This window comes from Athene cunicularia (genome assembly GCF_003259725.1).
Source record: "Athene cunicularia isolate RWA chromosome 5 unlocalized genomic scaffold, athCun1 chr5_part3, whole genome shotgun sequence".
Classification (NCBI taxonomy): domain Eukaryota; kingdom Metazoa; phylum Chordata; class Aves; order Strigiformes; family Strigidae; genus Athene; species Athene cunicularia.
The window spans coordinates 9,037,117-9,061,789 of NW_020799103.1; the positions used below are offsets into that span (position 1 = coordinate 9,037,117).

Sequence of the window (24,673 nt, forward strand, 5' to 3'; positions counted from 1 at the left end):
CCACTTTTAACCCCTGAACTGCAAACAGCGAACATTCACAAAACAGGACAGGAAGTGGTTATTTGATCTGTTTATTGCTATAAAATGAATATCAGTGATTGAATCTCTGAAATAAACTGCTAGAAAAGCTAGGAGTTGAAACCTTCTCTGGACCCTGGTTGTTTTTTCTTGGATTTGTGTTATAATGGAGTAAGTCTATTAACTTCAGATTATTAGTGGTTGATGTACCACCACACAAGCAATACCAAAAGTAATGAAATACTAGTTTCATGCCCCAGTTTCCTGCTATACTGTGTTTCAGTGTTATCTGGCTCTGCTCCATGTTCTCCCAGTACCATAATAGTTCTGCCCAGTTTATCCCGCAGCTGCACACCCTCTGCAGAAGCAACAGAAGCGGGGGAAATTCCGGTGTCTGTGTGACTGCTTCACACATACACACCCCCTCTTCACTTACTGCTTTTCCAGGAGAAAGCCAGAGGAAATCTGTGCACTCTGAAGGAGGGCACAGAGGGAACTAGGTGGAGGACTGGTGGTGGTGGAAAGCTTTACTTCACTGAGAAAGAAGGACCCTCTCTTTGGGAGAAAAAGCAAGGGCTGGTTATTCAGCAACTGCTACCCTACTACTGCAAACCTAATAAGAGACCCAGAAGCTTAATCTAGAACCTTACATTTCTTTATCAAATCACAAAGCTCCATCTCCCAGGTCCTCAGCAGAGGAAAACTCCGAAATCAAATTTCCCAGAGGGACTGACCCTGCAACCTTTCAGGGATAACACAGAGAAGAGCTCCACTGCGCAAGTGAACGCCAGCACTTCTGTGAGCAAGGATTCAAGCTCAGATCTGCTCATCACTATTTCCCAAATGAATTTCAGCTGCATGTAGAAATCTCAAATACAGCTTCCCATATAATTTGTATCAGAATACAAATGTTTCAGATATTAGATCTAACAATACCTCTAGTGAAGGAACTCCTTTATTCACTGGCTGTGGGTATTCCCTAAGAAGTCGTTCCTCATCCAAAAACTTCCCATCTCTACCATTGCTTGCAGGCTGGAACAGCCCATAATTCAGGACATCTTTCAAACTCTGATTCAAAGTGCACAAAATTCGTTGCTTTGCAACCCACACTGAAGCTTCTGGGTTAAACCTAATGCATTTCTGCAAAGAGAAATTATTAAAAAAACCTAATCAATGAAAAAACATTTAAACAGTATCTTACACTCTAAAAATGATAAAAATCAGCAGAATATTTCAGACACACATTCCTTTACAATAACTAATGCACAATTACTGTGAAAACACAGGACGTTTCTAGTCCTTCCACAAACATCAGAGACCATATCCTTCTTCAGAGAAAGAACACCCTCATGGCAAACCTGTTTGAGAAGCCAAGTGAAAGGGATATTATATGATGTTTAAACAGCCACTTGATTCTAGGCTGTTCTGACAATCAGTCTGATCCAGAAGAATTTCATAAAAAGAACCCACCAGTATTCAAGTAATAATTCTAACACGTTTTAAACTGCATTATCTTTGGATAAGTTTATGGGAGGAACTAAATGACATGAAGCAGCAGAGGACTTGAGAACCTTGAAAATCCTTTCCAGTTCTCTGTTTCTTACCAAGTTGGAATTTAGGAAGTTAAAAAATTCAGGAATTTTACAATTGTAGCTTACACTGCAATCATTGGCTACGAGCTACCAGCAGATGGCAATACCAAGAAACCCATTTATTGCCTCTGATGTGCGTTATGAACATACGGTGCTGCCGACTCACCCCATCCTGGGCCATGAGAAGGGCTCGTACCAAGCTGCCATGGCAGAGCTACAGCCCAGGAGTCCCCGCCTTGCCCACTCAGAGGACAGCCCTGTCCCCTCATGATCCAACACAGGATGCAGGGCTTGCACGTGGGCCAAAGAAAAATGTTACTGGATTTATCTTTTTTATCAGTACATGTCCGCGAATGTAGCTGTAACTCTGGCTGCAGTAATACTGTCAGTAACCGCTCTTCAGGCCTTTTCTGAAGAGCTCTGATACTCTTCATATTATAATCGTATGTAAAGAGAACAGAACAAGTAAATGTAAGACTGATGTTTTATGAAGAGCGTGAACTCTTTAACTTTACCCACAGCTGCTTCTGCAGTGCTCACTTCTGCAGTATCTGTTGGCATCTTTTTTAAAGTCCCAAGGCCATCCATAAGAAAACGGTTAGAGTTTGTCTTTTAGAACTAAACATTTATCCTGGCAAGCTCTGCATACATCTGGGTAATCTCTGATCCCATATAAGCAAATCCAATAACAAATTCATTTCAATACTTCAATTCTGAATTTTGAAGAGCAAATTCAACACCAGAAGCCACAATATTTTGTACGTTCATAGTGTCTTTTTTTCCTGACTGTTTAAAGTGGCAAATATTTTCAACAGTGAAAAGTACAACCAGGATGTGAAGGACTTTCAATTTACAACTGTATTTAACTGAGCAAACACTACCAATCCTCAGCATATGTTCACTTTATCAGAGCAGGGGTAACTAGCAGGTTTTGAATATCACGACATACTGAAGTTGAGGAGTTTGGTTCGGTTTCTGTGAATTAATCCCCAGATACGAGGCCTATTGATAGACACTGATACTGAGATGTTCTTTACTCATTGCTGCTGGCTAGCCAAGCCACTGAAGCTGCTGTGATACAATTTCACCGGGGGTTGCCCAAGGTAGGAAGGCAGGCTCATGAACACTGGGCTCTGGCTAGCTTGGTTGTGCCTGGGCATGAATTATTAAAAATTACCACTTGATTTGTCTTTCATGATTCCTTCACAAACTGCACTTTTTCAGATATGGCTCACATCACCTGTGATATCACCTGTGGTTTGGATATTAAAGTTCATGATCATGAGAGACATGGTCAATTATAATCTTGCATTCCTGCACACTGGTGAGGGTAAGCCACTAAATGCAACACAAGGACTGGAAGCAAGGGAAAAAACATAGCTCAACCTGCTCCAGCTAAAAGGAACATACTAACTCAATGGGAATAATGTTCATGATACAGAATCTCTGAGGAATAACATTTATCCCTTCCAAATCTATCAGCCAACACATCTTTTTCATCAAACTGACGAAGATGTCAATCACACAGAACTGCGCTACAACAGAGGAACCGTGACAGTTTGTACAGCCACCTCCAAAATGTATTTTGATATTCTGACAATCACAAGTTATTCCTTTCAATAGAAGACATTGATATTAACAATGTGACAACCAAGAAGTGGATAACACAAATGAGAGTCGGGTATCGCGAAAAAAATGGAGCAAGTTGCTCATTTTGATTTGTGCTCAGTGTTCAACTTAATCCTTGGAGGCACTGCTTTCCTTCATCAAAAAGCATTCTGAAAACACAGAATTCATGTGATGAAAGGTGAAAAAACCAGTCTGGCCACGCTGACATCAGCTGGCAAGTCAGATCACCTGTCCAGCTCAAGGGCATAACAACAGATGTCTGCATCGCCCACAATGCTTCCATTGTCAAACTGAAGATGAAAAGAAGAGAGATCAGCTATAAACACAAAGCAGCAATGAACAGTCACAAAACAAGATATAGAAGAACAGTTGTGAAAAGTTGCAAAGGAAAACCTGGAATAGATCTGAGGCAGCAGACAGCAGTACAGACTGAAACAAGAGAAAATGGGGGCATCTTAAGCAAAAATATGACTCAAGCTGCAGTTGTGACAACTGGGTTCCTACCTTCCTAAGATAAAAATTGCGCAAACTAAACAAGTGTTTTATCTGAGAAAGAAAAGCACTGAAGGTAACAATTCTTAATCCTAAAGGCCAATGAATACTGGAAAAAATAAAGAAAGGATACATAAGTATAAAAAGCAATGCAGAAGCAGAAAAACAGAAAGTAGCTACAACTTAAACTTGTTTTACCAAACTGCCACTTACCAAACGTTTTGCATGGAAACTCCAATTTATACAAAAAAAAGGAAAAAAAAAAAAAAAAAGAGGGAGTCAGTAAATACTCATTACTGAAGTGGAGCAGCAAAACAGATGGGCAGAAAGCATTTCAAAGAAGTCTTCAGCAGACCCAATCCCATCTCAGCATCAGAATTTCATAAAACATATGAATCTGAGCATTTTGATTTTAAACATAACCCAGAAGGAGCATGTAAAAGCAGAACATGTGTTGCTAATAAAATGATGAAAATATTCCTTAAAACAATTGGCTAACAGATCTGCTCTTGAAGTCTGGGAAAAAGAGCAATTCTAAGCACAAACCATTGGACATCACTGACAGAATATTGCACAGAGATTTTCTTGACAACAGGTACTGGAGAAGATCCAGACTCCTTCCAGTTACAGGCAGAATCACTTGCGATATGTCCCTACACGGGCTGAAAAAGGAAATGGATATATGAAGACTTACCCTGGATTCAGACCAAGAAAGGTCCAGGGGGAGGTCAGCTATGCCAGGCATCACCAAGGAAATGGCAGACACATTAGCTCACCCAGTTTGCCATATCCAAAAGACACTCCACACCACGCACAGACACGGTTGCCTTTAGGCACAAGGTAGGCAGTCGCCTTGGGCAGCAAACTGCTGGGGGCTGTTGCCTGCTAACTTTGCTTACCAAGGAGGAAAAATGCAGATCTGTCACCAAGCAGTGCCACTGACAGAGTGACCCTGAACTTCACTGCCCTTGGGATGAAGCATCCTCACATTAAGGGCAAACACAAATGAATACTGGCAAAGCTGCCAAGAAACCCTCCACCACTATTGCAAAGGGAGGAGGAGGAACTGGGCAGTTACTGTCATATCCATCTCAATAGCAAGGAGTAGGGGTGATGGTCAAGCCAGGGCCCTCTGGTCAAAAGAGATTACACCTGTGTCCTGTCTCCATGAAGGATCTATTAAAGCTGAGCCTCCTGGCTTATTAAATCAGGAAATTAAATGCCAGATAATACATCTTTTTTGCCCACTCTCCTATGCACACATGTTTAGAGGGCTTTCTATGCTCTCCATTCCTTCAGTAGTTTACTGAGCTCAAGAACTCTTACAGTCATTTAAATATTCCTCCTGTGGTAAGGACAACACTTCCCTGAATACAGATGATGCAGAAAAGCAATAAGAAATTACTCTTTCTACAAAGTACTGTTTCAATACACTGGATTATCATCCAAACTGAAAAGGAGACAAAAAAATAACTGATACAAGAACTGAAACGTCTTCATAAGAGCTTCAAATGAACTTGTGAAGGTTTACATTATCTTTAAAGTTTCAAATGAGAATAGAGGGGCAACAAGACAGATTTCCAACAATGGGCAATAATTAATGACGTTTTCTATGGCAGTACATGCAACCTATGATGCTTGGTGCTTATCTCATACATGCAAGGGAATAAAGGTGATTTACACCACAGTCACGGCAGATGAGCAAACATTCCTAGTGAGTTTAGCTAGGGGGTTAAAGCTTCCCAGTGGGTTGACTTTTATCTAAAACCCTAAACTTGCCTTCTTTTAAACAAAAAATTCTTGATCCTACTTTCTAAAAACCAATAAACACATAAAACTAAATTACGTCATTGATGCTCCTTTGCTTAAACAAACTAATTTTAAACACCTCATGTTAAATTAATTATAATTATACAGCAAGTGGGGTATATGTTGGATTTGGCTTGTAGCTCTAACACAGCTCGTGAACTACGATCTTGTTCAAACTTTGCTATCGGTCTTCCTGTCTGCAAACCTGAATCCAGATTTCACTCTCCTGTACAAGAGCTTGTGGGCCAATAAATTAAATGAGAAATAGGTCATCTTCTAGAGAACTGTTTAAAGCAATTGAGTTACTTTTCATTACAATTTTATTAAAAAAGAAAAAAATGTACTAAAGGTAAAGCAATAAAAACAAACAAATGAAACACAAAGCAAAAAATACTTTTTGGTTTATTTCATTTCCTGCACAAAATTAATTTTAAAAAGAAATTGTTTCAATAGTGTCAATAAATAACTTCCTATTGGTCTAAAAACTAGAGTAATGAAATAAGAGGGCTTCAGGAGGCCAGCCATCTCTCTGTTTTTAACAGCAGATTAAACCTAGGAAGTAAAGCTAATCTTTCCATTTTACTGGATCTATTCATTGAGCACTGAACCCAATCAAAGGTACTGCAAGCTGGTAGCATCATTGATAAAATCCTAACCACGTCCAGTCAGTTTGTCTTGACAGAGGACTCCACTACAGTCAAAACCTTTTTAAATTTAAAATATACACTCGTGGATTTCATTATTTCAAACAATACTGAAATGAAACACCCAAGGTGATGACTGCTTCAGCAAAGATGTAATCAAAATCCCATGTGTGGCTCACTGCAGCCTCTGTCCTGCTCAGGTCCCCCACCACTGCCTTGTCAGAGAGGTTCATCTCACACCAGACAAAGGAGTGGTGCTGTAATTTCAGCAGCAATCCTAAGACATTTTTTTAATACAAAAATTTAAGAGATAATACTCCTAACTCCAACACTAATTTCTCTGAGTTTCTGCAGCACTGGGTAGATTGGGCTTTATAAAAAGAGCTCTACAACTACACCTGAGGCCCAACTGTCAAAACAGTTCTTCCCTGTCAGCCTGTAGACAGGCCATCTCTATCATGCTAAAAATGAACTTAATTAAAAAGAAGGGAGTAATTTCATCTGAGATAGATCTTCAATGGCAGCACAGTATGATGTAGATCTTAAATGTCAGAACAGAGTGATGTATGTAGCACACAACCAGAAAAAGAATGTGTTTTTATAATCATCTTTGAAACGAAAAAATTCTGATGCCTACCATCAATTGAAAATCCCAACAACAGCATTCAAGGAGGCCTAGGGTAATTTAGATAATTAATCACAAACTTGGACAAGTTGTGGTTCTAGATAGAATCAGTAAGTAACTCCCAAGACCTTCTCTGGAATGAGATTGGTATTCTTATCGTAGAACTTGTGGAGGACAATGATCGTTTATTTACAAAATTACAACAGCAAACTTTTCCAACTTTTACACATTCAACCATAAAAGAAACACAGCTGAATAGTTTCTTGTGAGAAAGAGTTGATGAATTTGGGCTGTAGATTTCTAATATATTAAGGAATGTCCAAGATATTCTTTAAATTGAAAAATAACTTTTATTCTCATTCACTCAATCAAATTTTTTTAACAAATGAAAAGTCTGTTCAATTCTTTCTGTAAAATGACAGGGATTAAATCTATTGTTGAAAAGACCCTATTTTCATCCAACAGAATTAGCGTTGTGGGATTTAGCCATAGAACCACAAGTCAGCTTGCAAATGACTCCTCTAGGAAAATTAGAAAAGGTTCATTTATCCCATCTGATACCTTTACAGTGTAAGTGGTGAGGAGGTGGGAAAGAATAAAATAGCAATTTCATGTCATTGTAAAAACTCTGATCAGTTTGATGCCATGTTTTAGTCCTCCTCTGAAGTGAGTGTGCTGAGTTGTCTGGGTGGAAGTTTGAGAAACACAAGGTAGTAAAGACAGAGCAGCAAAGGAGGAGGAAAGATTTGTGCTTTTCTTTCCTCATCTTTATGATCAGAAAGCCACCAGCTATCTCACAAGGTTATCTTTTTGTGGGAGGATGACAGAGAAAGGCAACAAATACGGTAAAGAGAAAGAGAGAATTTGATGACCTTGTGCTGGACCCCAGTCTAGTGTTAATCACAAACTACATCATGAAAAACTAGGTAAGAGAGTGGAGCTATATATATATATATATATATGAGGCTTTCATAGAGATAAGAGGTGATTTTGGGGTTCAACCCTCATCTTCTGACGAGATTATTTAGATTCATAATTCTCTTTCTTTCTACACAAATGCCTCTGAATGCAGATCAGACAGCTATTCTGCTTTATGATCATAATTTTCATCAAGTTAGCATACTAAATACACTCTCTTGGATGGGATGGTGCCTTTAGTTTAGGCAATCAGATATACCACTGGGGTACAAAATGTAGACATTAAAAGAAAACACACATAAATTTTGCCTGTAATATGTCAAAAAATTATAAGAACAGATCTACTGCAGATTGAAGCCAGCAAAGATAATAATTTAATTTTACTTTTTGTTTGTTTGTTAATTGTAATGCAATATGCCTTACCGTTTGCTGCAGATCAGGTATTATAATTCGAATCACTAATGTGTTGCTCTGACTGTCTTCCATTCTGCTGCTTGGCTTTTCTGCAGTTGCTCTAATTGTGTCATAAATAGTTTCTTCTTTGGAACTGTCTGATTCAGATTCAACAGAATAGTCGGAAAAGCTTTGTGCCATTTCATCTTCACTTGATGTTGGGCTACGAGGCATGTTCAAGTTTTTTATCCTGCCAATACATAGGAGAAAAAGATAAGTTGTAGTGTTAAAGTCTTAAAAATGCCACACATTTTGCTTTCTTGGAAGTAACATGCATTTAACTATGAAGGTTTGTGCTCTATCCTCCTTTTATTTCCTCCTGTAATTTATGTGTGTAGGCAGAGTGTAATGGAAGACAATCTGGCTACCAATTTACTACAGATGAGGAAGAAGAACGGGAGAAGGAAAAGAAGAGGAATAAGACAGTAGATGACTCTTCTTCCCAAGCACACATAACCTCCCAAAGGATCCAAAAATCCCAGCATAATTACAACGTTTTCTGCTAAACAGCACTGTTGTAAACTGTACTTAGAACTAGATCTGGCTCTGAAGCCTACTTCTCCCAGACATTTCGGGAAATTAATACAGGTGCTGAACTAACATCATCCTGTATGTTGAGGAAATGTACAGATAATAATAAAACCCAGTATTTTCAAATAGCAGAATCAATCAAAAAATTAAATACTACAGGGTGCCGGTCAGATGCAGATGCTGCTTTGTGGTTTGTAGCTCATACAACACCCTTCAATATCAACACTACCAACATCTTTCTACTGTAAATCCTCAAATACAGATTTTAAAAACATATTTTATCTGTGGTATAGATTAGGCTAACAATAATGTTTTTTCCAAAGTAAGGACATCTGCATTCAGAAATCTCAGAATAAGAACAACAGAACATTTTCCTTCTGGGTTTTTCTAACTACAGCAGCAAAACACTTTTTTGTCCCACCAGTTAAAAGCTTCTCCAAAAAATGAAAATTATTATTCTATGGAAAAATGGGGGAAAAAAATTTATAATGGAAAAAACTAAAAATATCACCATAAACTTTGCAGTGCTTTGTAATCATATACTTTTTCAGTCTGCAAAGGCCAGGAAAAACACAAACATTATTTTTCACATTTTTCATGAGAAACCTCCCAAGACAACAACTCTTTTTTTTTTAATTTAAAAAAAAATGATCATCAGTTAGGTGAAAAAAAAACCAAAACACAACACAAACCAACCAATTCCACTTTCAGCCTACATTTTTAAAAAAAGACATTAAAGCAGAAGTAAAGCACAGAAGGGTGAACTGACTTTACCAAGGTCATTCATATACCAGGTGACTGATATCCAAATACATGTTTTCTATAATGGTCTCACAGTCAGATCCCACAAATTAAATACAGACAAACAACAGCAAGGACTAAGAGAACATTTTTTTACCACTGTGTTTCACGATTTAGTTTGAGCCAACTAAATATCACAACCAGATTATTCATTCCTCTTCATTGTCCAGTCATTCATACCACAATGATTACAAAACGGGCATAAAAGGCTGCTGCTCTAATTTAGCATTTTAAGGTGACCATATGTTGGAGCCAGCGTTTACACCAGAGGACAGGCAGCAGCAAAGCAAGCCTAAAGCATGAGGTCAAGGCCAAGCATTTCCAAAGCACATCACATACCCACATCATCAAGTCTTATTGTTATTTCTGATGAAGGACAATTCCAGTGTTATTACCCTCAGCTATAATTACTAATGAAGACAAAACCAGTGCATTCAAAAATCTGAAAACATGCCAGATCCCAGCAGCTTAATGCAAGGCCCTATTTACAAAAGAAAACTCTTGAGGGAGTATTTCATTTTCTTACTGCTTCACTGAACTGTAGATTAATGCTGCTCTCCAAAGCACCCTAAGTCAATAAAAAGCATAAACATTTCAATGGCTTCCTTATTTATCTACCAATGCTAAATCACATGAAGCCCAAATACAGTAGGTCGATACAGAGTATTTAAGAGCATAAGAGGTATAGACTAGCGAGTGCAAGGAAGAAGGCATTAATATCATCATGTGGTTTATCTCTCCCTAAAGCCATCTGAGAGCACAATATATTCAAGAGCAATGGACTTGACAGAGAAGTAAACTGCAATTATACAGCATACAAATAGAGAGCTGAATTAGGAAAAACACTTCCCAAGGTTTTGGCAAGTGGACTTTCATGCAAAACCTACTGAGAAATATCTCATTATGGAATAACAAAGGGAAATCACTAGCTGAAGAACCAACTCACAGGTATCAAGCACTTAAGTTTAATGATAATGGGACAAAGAACTCCTTGGAGATGGATCAACAAGACACAAGTCATCTAATTTCCTGGAATACAGATTTAAGAAAAAACAAATACAATAACTATGGAAAGGATATGAAATACTGTCCCTACAGTGGCAAAAGGAACAGAACATATTCCCTACCAGTGCTATGGAGAAGCAGATCATTTAAATGCCTTTTTTTATACAAGAAAATCCAAACACTAGAGAAACTAAATCAGTACAGGTCCCAGTGTAGGGCAGGTCCTGCTAGAGAGCAGAGGTCAAGCATGTCTCCCTAAATCTACGGACTCCTTGGGGCAATTTCATTGTTTGGCTCTTAAGTTGCATGGAAATGGAAGATACCACAATTCATTAACTGGAGATACCCGCTATCACAGCTCCCATGGGGAAGTTGTTACCTTTTAGGAACTGTTTCAGTTTTGTCCTAGAGATATTCCAAGGACTTTTCCACAATAAAAACTACCACCTCAGGAAAAGTAAGGCAGGCTGCCTGGCTTCACTAGGCTTCTACAGCAGTAGAAACTACAGCATCCCAGGTCCGTAATTCCCAGCTGGCAATTCACTGGTTCAAAAGGATGTTATACAGCTAAAATATAGATTAGGTTTTGCTGACATGATTGTCTAGGATGTCTTCTTTCATTTTCTTAAAAAGGCAACAGACAGTACGCTTCCTATAGTTAAGCTGATTGTATTTTATAGCAACGTGATACATCAGTGGCCGTTTTTGGTACAGAGAAGTGCTGAGTGAAGAAAAATTTATCTGTAAACAAATGAAAACAGATTTCCAAAGATCTTGGAAGTAAACTCACAATGGAAATTACCATCGCAACAGTCTTTGCTCCACCTCACATCCTCTGACTGCGTTTTTGACTCCTATACCTTGAGCTCCCTGCGTGTCCCAGCTGTGGGCGTTCTCCTGCCCTGGCCCCTGCAACATCCCCTAACTGCCAGCTGAACAAAGAAAGCACAAGCTCCGGCTGGTCAAACACCACTTCTGACACAGGAAGGCCATAAAACAGCTGGAAGAATAAAAGGATGACTATATGCTTAGCCTTATTATTGCACTTTTCCCTTAGCACCTTGCCCTTTAGCTCTGTGGGAGCACTGGGCCATTTGCTCTGCCTCTACGGCTATCGCTGGGTTATCGTTGTCAGGCCAACAGGCCAGATGAAAAAAGTAGAGCTCAGATTGCTGCCTTCTTCTCACAGATGCTACTTTTTCATATTTTTTTCTCTATCAGTCAGCAACATTCACAAAATCTGCATGAATTTCTTATTCTGCTATTTGTTGCCATCCCTCCATTAAGGAGAATTCGAACCAGCATATGAATAAATTAAAAATACCCAAACATGGGCAAGTAGAACGACCATCTAACTGCCTTTTTTCATAAAAAAAAGAAAAAAAGGAAAAAGACTAAGAGCACATTATAAAAGATGGGAATTAAAACAGTGCATAAGTTATCAGAAGGCAAGAAATTCGGCTCCCAGAGCTCACTCGCTCTCTATCTGAATGGTGTGCTCCAGTGAATGCAAACTGAGATGGCAGGGAAAAAAGCAGGAGCAGTGACAGCCTGATCTATTTTTTGGAGACTTACAGTTGTTAAACATCATAAGAAAAGAATTTATTAAATATGTATGTTTAAATTTATTTTTAACGATCTTAAATATTTACAAACTCCTTATTAACTAAAGGGTTTAAAAAGTAATTCATACGGACAGATATTGGACAGGGTATCTTCATTAAACATAGAGGTATTATAAGATACACAACTCACTTGACCGATACAAAAATCGTGTTTTAAAATCTTCAACTTAATTACGGCTCTGTGCAATTTTGTTGATCCTGCAAAGAGATAAACCCTCCTATCTAGTTTCATATTGGTAAATATGGAACATAATGATATATACACACACAAAAACCTATTTTAAAATATCTGTCCCATATAAAGTCCCCTCCCTATCATATCCTACACCAGTAAATACAGCGAGTACAGGGCGGTGTGTGTCTTCAGTTTGCCTGGAGCAAACCCAGGAGTCACTATATACCTGACAACCACCAAAAGCGCACAGCTACGTGCACAGAGAAGCCGCTCCTCTGCGGGGCTTCTCCAGCTACCGTCACTGCAAGAGTTTCTCTGGAGGGAGACAGACGCTGCTGCAGCTGTGGCGAAGGCTACCCCTGGGCTTCTGTGGTAGGCAAGACTAACATATGGCGAGACAGAAGGAAATGCATCCCTAACACCACGGCTAACTTCTGGTAAGAAAATCACAATAAAGGACATTAAAGGATGTGATCCTTCCTTCCCTGACTGTGAGACTTTGGCTTTGTTACCATGTGAACACAGGCTAGGGTCTCACACTGTTGAGAAATTCTTTCACTAAACAAAATACTTTGAATTTAACAAGGCCTGAGTGATTAAAGTGTACAGAGAAGATATTCTAAGCTTGAGGATAGATACAACCTGGCAGAATTGCTCAAAGAAGGCAAATAAGAAAGAACAGTTTGGCCGAACAACAGATTTGGGAAACATCCAAAGAGAAGAAATTGTCCTCAAAAGACTCATGACCATAAAAGGGAAAAAGGAATAGGGGGGCTATCTCCCCAAACAACCACCGACAACCACCCAAGACCCCCGCACATACAGAGTGTAGTTTTGCAACGCCAGCATTATGTAAATGTAATAAATAGGTGGAAAGGCAGAGACTTCTTGCAAAATGTATCAATATTCAAGTCTTTAAGGTACACAAAGAACAAACTTTTGTTTTAATGTGTGCGTGTTAGGAGGAATGATCCCCCATGCACCCGGCACCGAATAAAGAAATGCCTGCTTCTTAATGCTACATTGGTGTTAAGAGGTTCAGTCCTGATTTCGGTGACAACACGAGTGGCTGCTTCGGTTTAACCACAATAGTTATTAGTTCTCCTCTCTCCAAAATACAGCTGAGGCACACACACCAAACATCTCATCCACGGCCAACAAGGCTACATCTCAGAGCAAGGTTTCAAACTCAAGGGTCACTTGCTCCTAGTCATGATAAGAACTATTTATTTTTATATAAACATTCATCTGCACAATAACAGTCCTGTTGCCTGCAGGGAGAAGTTCTCTAGACTGCTATTGTCAGATGAATTAAAAATGTACCTGCGGGAATATCTCAGATACAGAGCTGGCATTGTTACTGTTTGAGTAATGCCATTAACCAGACTGTGAGAAAAGTTTGCTGCTAGAAAAACAGCACCTGCTAGAAAGAGGTATTTAATAATTAACTCTGAAGAAAAACTATTCAGGAAAGGGATTTCCGTCAGTGTGAAACCTGCCAGAGCTCCTAACACTTGGATTCTGCAGCTTTATTCAGGATTATATATATCAGCTCAAGAACCAGCCCGCCAAATTACTAAATTAAAATTCTGGAGAAGATCAAGCATTGCCTTTTCTAATTATATTAATATTAAAACAAAAAATGCATTTCAGACAGAACTGAAGATGGGGGGTGCAATCCCATACATTTCGCACCTCTCCACAGTTCTGCAGAGAAGGTCGCGTAGAAGAAAATCTGAACTGAAGACCGAATCCGATGGGCAATTTGCAATTTGATGGGTTCAATCTCCACTTTGCACTCTTAAAACTGGCAATATCTGGCACTACCTCCTGAAGAAGCAATCCACCCTCCCTCGCTTGAAGGAGAACAAAGCATCGATCCAGGTTAAACAGCAGCTTTTTTTTGTTTTGGGAGGTTAGTTTCAGCATCCATCACGTCTCTGAACTATGCAAATGTTTGCATAAGCAGCAGGAGGAAGATGGCAGAGGGCCAGAAGCAAACAGCCAGGGCAAGAAAAGGGCAGAACCACTTTTTCCAAAGGCAGTATTAATGCTTGCCAGCATGAAGTGAATCTGAGGTATCACTGCCTAAGTGACAGACAGAAAGAAATCTACATAAATACAGTCAGCTGATTAACTCTGGTGAAAATGTGTTGATTAGTAGTACCAAAATATCATTAACTCCAAACAGGACAGCTGATTGAAGCCCAGTGATACAAAATTCATCCAGGCAAATGCAAAACCTAAAGAATACACCTACAAGAAGGAAAATGTGCACAAGGAGTGCTAACCAGCCCACGGCAAAATCTCAGGGGAGACAAGGCACTTGGAGCTCCCCCGTTCTCCCAGGCCCATCAGATGAGGAGGCACCTTTGGTGTTGTTGACATGACACGACACAAAGCTGTGCTGCTGGTCAAGCTCTAGTCCTGGGGACCTTCTGCAAAAGGGCTGGCAGTCTCCAACATTATCTTTATCCTGTTAAGAAAAACAGTGGTCAGGCAACAAAATGAAGTACTGCTCCCTCAGGGTGCCCCGAGGTGGGGTCCCTTGGCCAGTGCCGGGCAATGCCCCTCACATACACATGAGGTGCCACCAGGCTCAGCCCTTTCCCATCTCTGCTGGCTTTCAGGCTACTGAAATGTCTCCCCACTGCACTACAACGTAGCCCATGTGCTACTGAAGACACTGACTTAGAAAGGCGAAAACACAAAAAATACTTTATTGGGACTCAGGAGCTCAGAAGATACCCAAGAGACAGCAAGGTCCACTTCATGCCATGTGGCCTTAAGGCAAGGGAACACCTCCTGGTCTGATTTATTTAGCTAAGGAAAGATGTCATTCCGGAGACTGAAAAGTAGATAATGATGACACACATGAAGGCTCTAAGTTAATCTGTTATCCTGCAGTTCCCTTGATCTGCCTCTGTAAAATGGGGCAACTGATTCTTGAGTCCTCTACAGCACCTCCACTCTGTGGAAGAAACTGCCAGAAAAATCAAATCACTTGCATGTTATTCAAAGAAATCCCCCACCATGGTAACTACCTAAACAAATTTAACCATACACTATTTTGCTGTTCACAACCCCTATAATTATGATTTTATTCCCTATCCACCAGTCCTTCACTTAAATTCACTTTGGTTACACTGTCAAGTAATGCATTTTTGATCTCTCTGATAAATAACTGAAACACCCAAATAAATATTTTAGATGTGTGCTGAGTCATAAGTATTAATGTACCAGAATGCCAAGTAAAATTTCTCCTTTACTTTTCTCTGAAGGTCTTCTCAGCATGGCACCTCTTACTTTAAAACTTAAATATTGATTTGAAATCATTATTGAAAATCAATGGTCATTATCCACTTGTTCTCACCAGCACCACCAGAAGATTCTTCCTATTGCTCTGTTTAAGGGCAGATTTGTGCACTCCATTTCTTTGCTAGGTGATCTGCACAGGTGACAAATTGTTTTGCAAAAGGGCTCAAGAGTGACACTTTTTTCCTTTTTTTTTTTTTTTAAGGAAAAAAAAGGAAGACATATGAAGTAATCGTTCAACCTGCTCCTTTTTTCTGAGGAGGCTTGTTATCCCTTGTTCAAGTATATTTGCACAGCACAGACTCACAAGAAGACGCTAAGCCCCATTAACTTCTGGTATTTAGAGTCTTAAATACCAACATTAGATTATTAAAGTGGGTCTTAAGATCAGACTGTAAGAATGTGATTTTTAAATTTTATTATTTTTTAAACAGATATACTTCACCATTAGCACTCCTGTGCACACACAAGATCTAGACATGCAACCTACTTCTGCAAATACAGGGACATTTTCTAAAGTTTTTTCAGTTTCCAAATAGCTTTGGACACTAAAATTCTCCTTTCTCCTCTGTTCTACTTATTATTTATTTTCCTTGTAAACTATTCAGCCAGTCATGGTATCTTCATGGAAAGGCTGAAGTTCAATCAGGCAGATGCAAAGAGTTTTTGGGAAAAGACAGATACAAAGAATAAAGGAGACAAGCTACTTACTATACTGAATGAGCAAGGCAGAGCAGCAGATGTAGAAAAAGCTTAAAAACGTTTGAAGCAGAAGTTCAACATGAGAAAACAGAAAAACAGTCAAAGTTTGACGTGAGAAAACAGAACCTGCTGGAAGACAGGGGAACCAGGTGCAAAGATTTAGCACAGAGCAGCACAGTCAGGTTGGTTAAAATGGTTAAATTCTTTTTGTATCAAAAAAATTAAAACCTATTACTAGGCGAAACACAGCAAGTATTTATAAATGTTAACCACAGTGAAGTTTACAGTAAAGGCCAACTCCCACTGGCAATATAGTGTCTTAAGTGCCTTCTTTTAAGCACCTGCAAGGTTTCCAGTGCAATTCTGTCTGACCTTTAAATAAAGGTCACTCTTCCCGACAAGGCCAGTCCCACAAGCCCTAAGGCAGGTAGCTTCTAGGCTCTCTTCATTTCTGTAGTTGTTTTTAATATGGCCTCTAGTTTTGTACGTTTATAAGAATTTCCATTTTCCAATAGCCAGCCTAACAAACAACAGTACTCTTAAGTTATTCTTTAAATACTGTTTGCAATGGATTCTACAGTTTACCTAGGACAAAATCATAATGCACTTTGAAGTATTAAGAGATTGGATCCCACAGCCACTGCATACACTTACTTGTAAAAACAGCTTTCAAATTGAAAATTCATCTGTTCAGGATGTATTAATCCAACATTCTAAAAGACTTTAAGCAGATGTTAAGCAAAAGAAGCTAAATAAGTAGCAACTAAATAACTAATTCAAATATGATGAAAAACAACAAAACCTTTTAAGAAAATGCACCAAGCATCCCAAATCTGAGATGTGTCTTTTCAGACTCATAAATTGAAATAAATACCCCTTTCTAAGCAAGTAGCATTGAATCTGTCATATAATCTTTAGATGGCTAATCTGGCTAGGAGGGAAAAATACATAGATTAACCTTCTGAGATCCTTTTTAAGCAATTTTATGTCTTGCATGGGGAATCAATCGTGTATGTAATCCCACTGCAGTCAACAGAATTACTTTAGGAATAGTTCCAACAAGACTTGACCCTGCATGTTGTATTCATGAGCAAAACAACAGCCAAGGTATGAAAAGCCAACATGAAACACTGAGAAGTTTATCCAGTTCTGGATCCAGTAATGCACTTCTTCAGAACATGACAGCTTTTCAGCTATCCCACCAGGAAACTGTGCTACAAATTCAGCTGTTACACTGACTCTGTCCCCAGTCCAAAGAACAACTTATAAATATTTACTATCATAAGCATATTTGCATATAGTAACTGGAGATTTCAAAGTTGGAAATTTCAGCAATGTAAAAAAATTAAAATTGCCCTTCAGTTTTCTGAAACAAGAATAATGCAATGCATGTTAACTAGCTATGAATTGTTCGATGCAGAAGTATTACACCTAATTTTTAAAAGTCCTATTTATAGAAGATGAATAGAATGGTCATTTTGGTTTCTCCAGAAATTTTCCTTACAAAACAGAAGCATGTAGGCAAGTAATTTTATCTTTTAGCCTTTCTGTTTCCAGCCTCGCTTGCACTTGACTATGTAAATATCAAAAAGATTACAGTATGCTGGGAGAGAAAGGACATAAGAGAATTTAAAAACATTTACAACAGGAATTTGAAAAAATTTCAAAGCTTGTTAAACATGTTTACCCCAGGTTCATCTCCCTGATGGACAAAGCAGTTTAGTTGCTTATTAATTTGCATTTTATGCTTATCAACCTTTTTCCTCTTTATCCATAAAGAAAATGTTTTTGTGATAATTGAAACATAATTGAACGTTAACAGAGAAACACTGTTACTGTCTTGTAATGTAGATTAGGTCCTGAGAGTAGATAAAGCAGATTCCCTCTTCTCCTTACATATGGGTTAGCATTTAGAATTAGCTATAAAGTTTAATCCGGATTTTCTTCAGTTGTGATCCTGATGGGAGCTAATATGTTAATTTATTTGCTGTGTTGCCAAAAATAGTCTCTTTTTTTGTATTACTTTAATCAAAGAAGTAATATGCCAGTTTAAAAAGCAATGCTTCAAATAGATGCTCTATTTTTCTTATAAAATGAGTTATCTTTGTCCGAGAGTTGGTTGAAAAAAAAATTCAATTACCCATTCTTGTTGTGTGTGTTGGGATTTTTTCTTTTATAGTTTCAACAAATTCATTTTTATTTCAACTCAGTAGGAAACACCCCCTGAAGTCTGTAGAGGACACCGGGTACCCAGCATCTTCAGCTGGGTGGGATTTGGGGACACAGACCTCAGACTCTACAGGTCTGCAAATCTGGGGCAGTCCCCTGCCAAAGTGCCGTGTAATTGGAGATTTCCAAGTTATGCCACTCCAGTGCAATGCTCTAGAGAGGACACCAAAATAAGGGAGTTTTGCTCCAAAGCCCAAAGAAATCAAGTTTTGAAATACAGAAATTCTCCACAAAACAGAATGTTTTTCTCTATACAGATCTGCTTAAATAGTGCAGTTTATAGGCTGTCAAATGTAGAGACCAGTTTCATTGCTCAGCTTCATTTGTAGTTAGGTTTCATTTGAATTACTAATATGAGGGTCCCGAAATCTCTGATCAGGAGCAGCTGTACAAACGTAGGTCAAGTTGTGACCATTATTTTTCATGTTGGTAAGTATATTGGCAAATACATGAGGTGAATAAAGGTCTAGTTCAGTTGCTGCCTTAATTTCTGAAGAGCTGAGCCGGAACAAGCCCTGGCCTCTGTTAGGACCACAAACCCAACTTACATAGAGAGGAGGGAAGAGAAGGCAGAAGGAACTGCCCAGCCTTCATACACTTAATTTCTTTTCTTATTCAAGAGGAAAGCAGCAAATAAATGATGACCCAGAAAGGATGCACACACTGTAGAAGAACTAGGGCAGGTGACCAGCCCTTGGTTTAGCCAAACTCCAGTGTAAGCAAAGCCACGTGTTGTGTCCTTGCTATCTCTGCACCCATCTGCGTATGTCTGCAGCAAATATCTTTGCTTCCCAGTGACAGATGGTCTCCGGGCTTCTCTTATCCAATTGCAAAAAACTTACCTGATTTTTTTTTTTTTTCAGAGGAAATACTGAAAAAGGAACTCTGCTGATCTTATCTGCATCTTGTCTGCTTATTTTCCAATGCAAGGTAAGCATATCTTGGGCTTTAATTTACACTCCAGCCTGTGCAAGCCAATCTGTGCTCACGGCACAATCAAGGATGCTCTTTAGAAGTCTGTACATACATAACGATGATGGGGAGGGCAGACTGGGGAAAACTATCTGAGGGCTCAGAAAGGTTAAGTGATCTGCCAAGATGACCCAGGTAGCATAGTGATTCTGTAGAACAACTGAGAAGTAAATTATTCTCTGGGCCTTTGAGATTTTGATTCAACTCATTGTAAAGATAAGAAACTCATTTTTACCAAATTATATGTAGTCAAAATGTAGGCAATCAAAACACAATAAAACCGATGAAAAGAACCAGTTTTCCTCACTGACTACCAACACTTAATTATTACCTTCAGTGAACAGCTCAAGAAATAAAAGATCACTTCTGAGGCAAGAAGAAAACAGAATAAGATACATGTTTATGGCTATTACGCAGAATCAGGGAAACAAAAACTATAAAGAATACTAGTGTTTGAAAATACAGAAAGATTTGAAGATACAGAAAGATACAAACACTTTGAGCTTTCATTACCTAAATGCCAGGTGTAGTTTGAAATGTAACATGAAAAGTAAATAGCATGCTAAATCACCCTGGATATCTGCTTACAGTACTTTTAATTTAGAGACAGAGTTTAGAGTACCAATAGTACTATTGTTCTGAAGTATCCCCTCACTAATGCAGAATCATACAAATACCAGCTCCCATGAGCACAATGTCATGGATTCTTTGTTGTGCCTTAGAGTCGGAGAATCAGTGTCATCTGGGTTAGAAGGGTCTCCTGAGGTCTTTAGTTCAGCCTCCTGCTCAGAGCAGGTCCAGCGACGAGATCTGCCTGGGCTGCTCATGAATTTATCCAGGTCAGTCTTGAAAAGCTCCAAGGGCAGAGACTACAAAACCTTTCTGAGCAACCGCTACCCGACTGTCCTCATGAGGAAAAAGATTTTCCTCATACCCTGTCTGAACTTCTCCCGTTTCAACTTCTGACTGTTGTCTCTCATCCTTCTGCCATGCACTGCTGTACAGAGGCTGGCTCTGTCATCGCAGTATCCTCCTGCAGGTCTGGGCCAGCTGGTGCTCCCTGAAGCCATCTCTCCTCCAGGCTGAGCAAGCCCCTGTCCCTCAGCCTCACCTTGCAGGACAAGGACTCCAGTCTCCACCCTCTTGGTGGAACTCCAAAGAACCTGCTCCACTGTGTCAACATCTTTCCTGTATTATGGGAGCGTCCAAAACCAGACACAGCACTCGAGATGTAGTATACCAAGTGCCAAGTCAAGTGGTATCATCACTTTTCTCAATCTGGTGGCTCTGCAGCTTGCCAGGACAGCCCAGGTTGCTGTCAGCTGCTGTTGCTGCCAGCTCGCTGCCTGCCTGGCCACCCCTGTCCCTCTCCTCAGAGCTGCTCCCCTGCCTGTCAGTCCCCACCTGCACTGCTCCAGGGGTTCTGCCTTCACGGGTGCAGGACAGTATTTGTCCTCACTGAATTTCACATGGCTCCTGCCAGACCATTTCCCCAGCCTGCCTCAGTCCCGAGGGATGGCAGCCTTGTTCCCTCGGTTCCATGCCATCTGCAAACTTGACAAAAGCACGCTCCATCGCCTCCTCGGGGTCAGAGACAGAGGTAAGGTCACTTTGCCCTCGTACTGATGCATGTAACAAAGCCATGACCAAACCATTTATAGAAACTTGACCCTACAAAGAAAGGCAAGACGAGGACTAAATCTAGAAACAACACTAGCAACCACACTGGATATAAGGTCAGCTTGGTCTTACTGAGGCCAACAGCAAAACGCAGCACTTGTATCAGTATTTTCTCCTTAAACAGAGTTGTAAGGGTTAAGATAAAACCAAAAGACTAACCTACAACTATGGTTTATTTCTATAACCCCAAACCTTCCTGAAAGTTAGAATATAAGCAAACATACATTTTGCATTCAATATGGTCTCACATATTTACACACTGCAAAATATATTCATATCTATAAAGATTTTTCAACCACACAAATACGTGCTTGCTGTCAAATACATGCTTGCCATTAATGATATATTCCTTCCTTGTGCTTTTCAAGGGGACATCACATTTTGTCATTGACTGAACAGTCCAATCTATAGTTTACAACAGAGTTTCAGGTAAACTTCAGCATCAGCAAAAGTTCTGGATTTGTTTATATCACCTACAGTGATTTCTTTACAACATGTAATTTCTACCCATTTATGTAGGTCTCTAATTCAGTCACAGGTAATATAAGTTCTAAAATGAGGCTGTTGCAGAACCAGAAATATTTTAAACAGATTTATTTCTAATTGACTAGATTTCATGTTGATTGTAGTCTTGTAAGACCTGATTAAGTGAATTCATTACCATTTATAATTTCATGACAGCATACTTTGGAGATTCCAGCCATGGAAATTATCACAGTCTAATCAAGATATGCAAACCAAATATGAAAGCACTTTAAAAAATTCTTGACTGAATCATGATATATAAATATTCCTAATGAAAAAATGGCATCTCTTGAACTCCAGGCATACTACTATCAGTTTCTGCCATCAAGAAAGTATTTAGTAAAAGTTCTTACTAAACACTCCATAGGTACCAAGCAGCTGCTGATATGGGGTTTCACAGTCAAGCAGCCTTTGTGATGGCCACCTACATGGGCCCCCATTTCCCTAGGAACAAAGACAAGTGATGCCCAGGAATACCAAGCATGAGAAGACTCCTAGTTTTCCATAAAACAGGCACTGGGGTGACCCTATCAGATGCACCCTTGGCTTTGCTTAACTTCTATGTTGCTGCTCAAATACTTCCACGTGTGTTGCTAATCTGAACAATTTCTATGCAAAGCTCATTTCTTAACATATCTGTTGATGCTGTCAGAGCTACCTATCCCTGCACCTCATTATAAAAGAGCAACGTCTAGGCAGCTCTGCTTACTGTGTGATGCAGCTGTGAAGGGAAGGAAATAATTAAGCCCATCATGTGAACCAAATCCTTCAGGACATACCCATTAATGAGATTTACTGAACCCACTCTCTGCTTTGCCGCTTGCAGGCATGAAGGAGGCAGAGACAGAGCAAGAAAAGCCCTCTTTTTCAGCATTAATATAAAACTAGAAATATATTTTGTTCAATTCATACTTTTAAAGGAAAGAAGCATTAAAAGGAGATTTGCCATTAGGTTTTATGTCTGCTTAATGTTCTCCCACAGATTTTACAGATTTTATTTAATCTGCCCCACAGGTTTTTTATGTTGTTTTTTTTAATACTTGCCATCACTAGCTGCCTCACTTCCAAAGTTTTCCCCAGGCCTTAATAAATTTAAACTCCTCTTCTCCACATGTTTTTTTCAGCCACACAGGAAAAGTGACCATTTCTACTCCTTTCTTATACACTGGCATTTTTACTTCATAATTTTGACACTTCCGCTGTTTCTTCCTTAGGTCACTGGGGGCTACCAGCTCCTCCCCAGGTTTTTGTATGAGATTTTGTGTTGTCTCCTATCTTTCTGCCCAACAGAACAGGCCTCTCCCAGATGATGTCTCCCAGCACAAACCTGTGGCTATTAACGTGCCTGACAGCTGCATTTCCTACCATTATAGCTTGCCTTTTCTTGCCATGCAAGGCTGCCACCACACCTCTATGAGGCAGAGCTGCACCACTGCTGCCGTGGCAGGAGGATCAGGAATGGCCCTCAGACCATCTCTTCTTGGCTGCCCCGACCCACGAAGGTACCCAGGGTCTAGGGCTGGATCCCCTTCTAACCTGGGGAAGATTCATTAGATCATAGCAAGCCAGAAAGACTACATAAAAAATAACAGTTTGCTATATTAAAAATAATAAAATATATAATTACAATATTTTGTATATCGCAATAAAGGCTGTTAAATATCTATAATTATGTAATCTTAAAAAGAAATTAAAAAACCCCAACCCTAACCTAAAGACTCAAACCCAGGGACTGGTATGTGCAGCAAAAACTTATAGTAATATTACGAAAAGCACAGAACTGGGATGAAAGTTCTATTTCAGTAACTACTCAAAGCACGTAAAGTGCAGAGTGTTTACAGCCTGTATCAAACATCACTGTCACTGCTGGTTCACACTACGGAACAGCACAGCGTGCTCAGTCATGAATGTCTGCTTCTCACATCTGCACTGACTGGGACTGCTATGAATGTAAATGGGAAACAATGAAGTTAAAAAAAAAAAAAGACTGAAAAGGTAAGCAGACACATTACACAAGCACATCTATATTTTAAACTATATTTTAGTGTTTATACATTACCCAAGCTAGTTATGAGTAGCTGTTATTCCTTATGCTTCAGACTTACCTGAAAGGTAGTTCAGCCACACACTGACAAGGCCTTTTTATTTCCCACAGACAGCTTAGTATCAGTGAGCACATAATTTAAAAATTGAGCTACTTAAGTTTATTTCCCTGTTCTTAGAATTATTTCATACATTCCCTTTCACAAACCACACTTTCACACTTCCTGTATCCAATTCAAATATGTACATCCCTTACCAGGGAGTGACAGCATGGGCTCTGATGGATTCTTTTGGTCATGCCATAGACTAAAGACCAGCCTGACTCTTGAAAAGGCCCTAACCACAACTGCCAACTAGCTTAAGCATTTCAGATGATAAAACATAATTATGCACATCAACTCAACACAGTCAAATGCAATACTTAAAATCCAAATTTGCACACCTGTTTCTGTACCATTACCTTCCTCTTTTAATTGGCATAAGTACTTATCTTTGATAGTGGCACTACCACAGAAGCAAACAGCAAATGCCTGATAAGCTAGAAATTTTTGTTGAACTGGCCTTTGAGGTACACATTATTTTTAATCTTTCTCTTATTTCCATTTCTACAGACTACTGCTCCAAATTATACCACTTCGTGTCACCACACACTTTACAGCAATCCATCTCACACATTTTACATAATTTCTGTATTTTCACTCTCCTTCCAGTGCTCATCCAAAGATACTGTTAGGAGTTACTATCTTATCTATGATCTGTGTTCATAATGGACATTAACACAGACACGTGCAGCAGCCAGTGCAAGAAAAGGCACCTTCAGTTTCTCTTATCACAAAGAAAATTAGTTTTTTAGTTTTCAGATCATACAGAAGTATCAAGCTTTACCAAAG

The 24,673-nt window shown here is 39.3% G+C and overlaps 1 protein-coding gene across 8 annotated transcripts in view; it reads right to left on the reverse strand.

Moving 5' to 3' along the window:
- SHANK2 (SH3 and multiple ankyrin repeat domains 2) overlaps positions 1-24,673 on the reverse strand; it is a 362,604-nt gene that overhangs the window by 306,009 nt on the left and 31,922 nt on the right. For all 8 annotated transcript variants that reach the window (XM_026850798.1, XM_026850802.1, XM_026850804.1 and 5 more), the window contains 2 exons: positions 8,151-8,370; positions 955-1,158 (listed from right to left, as the gene is read on the reverse strand). In XM_026850798.1, coding sequence (XP_026706599.1) covers positions 955-1,158; positions 8,151-8,354 — 408 coding nt within the window. In that variant the 5' untranslated portion in view covers positions 8,355-8,370. The remainder of the gene's footprint in view (positions 1-954; positions 1,159-8,150; positions 8,371-24,673) is intronic.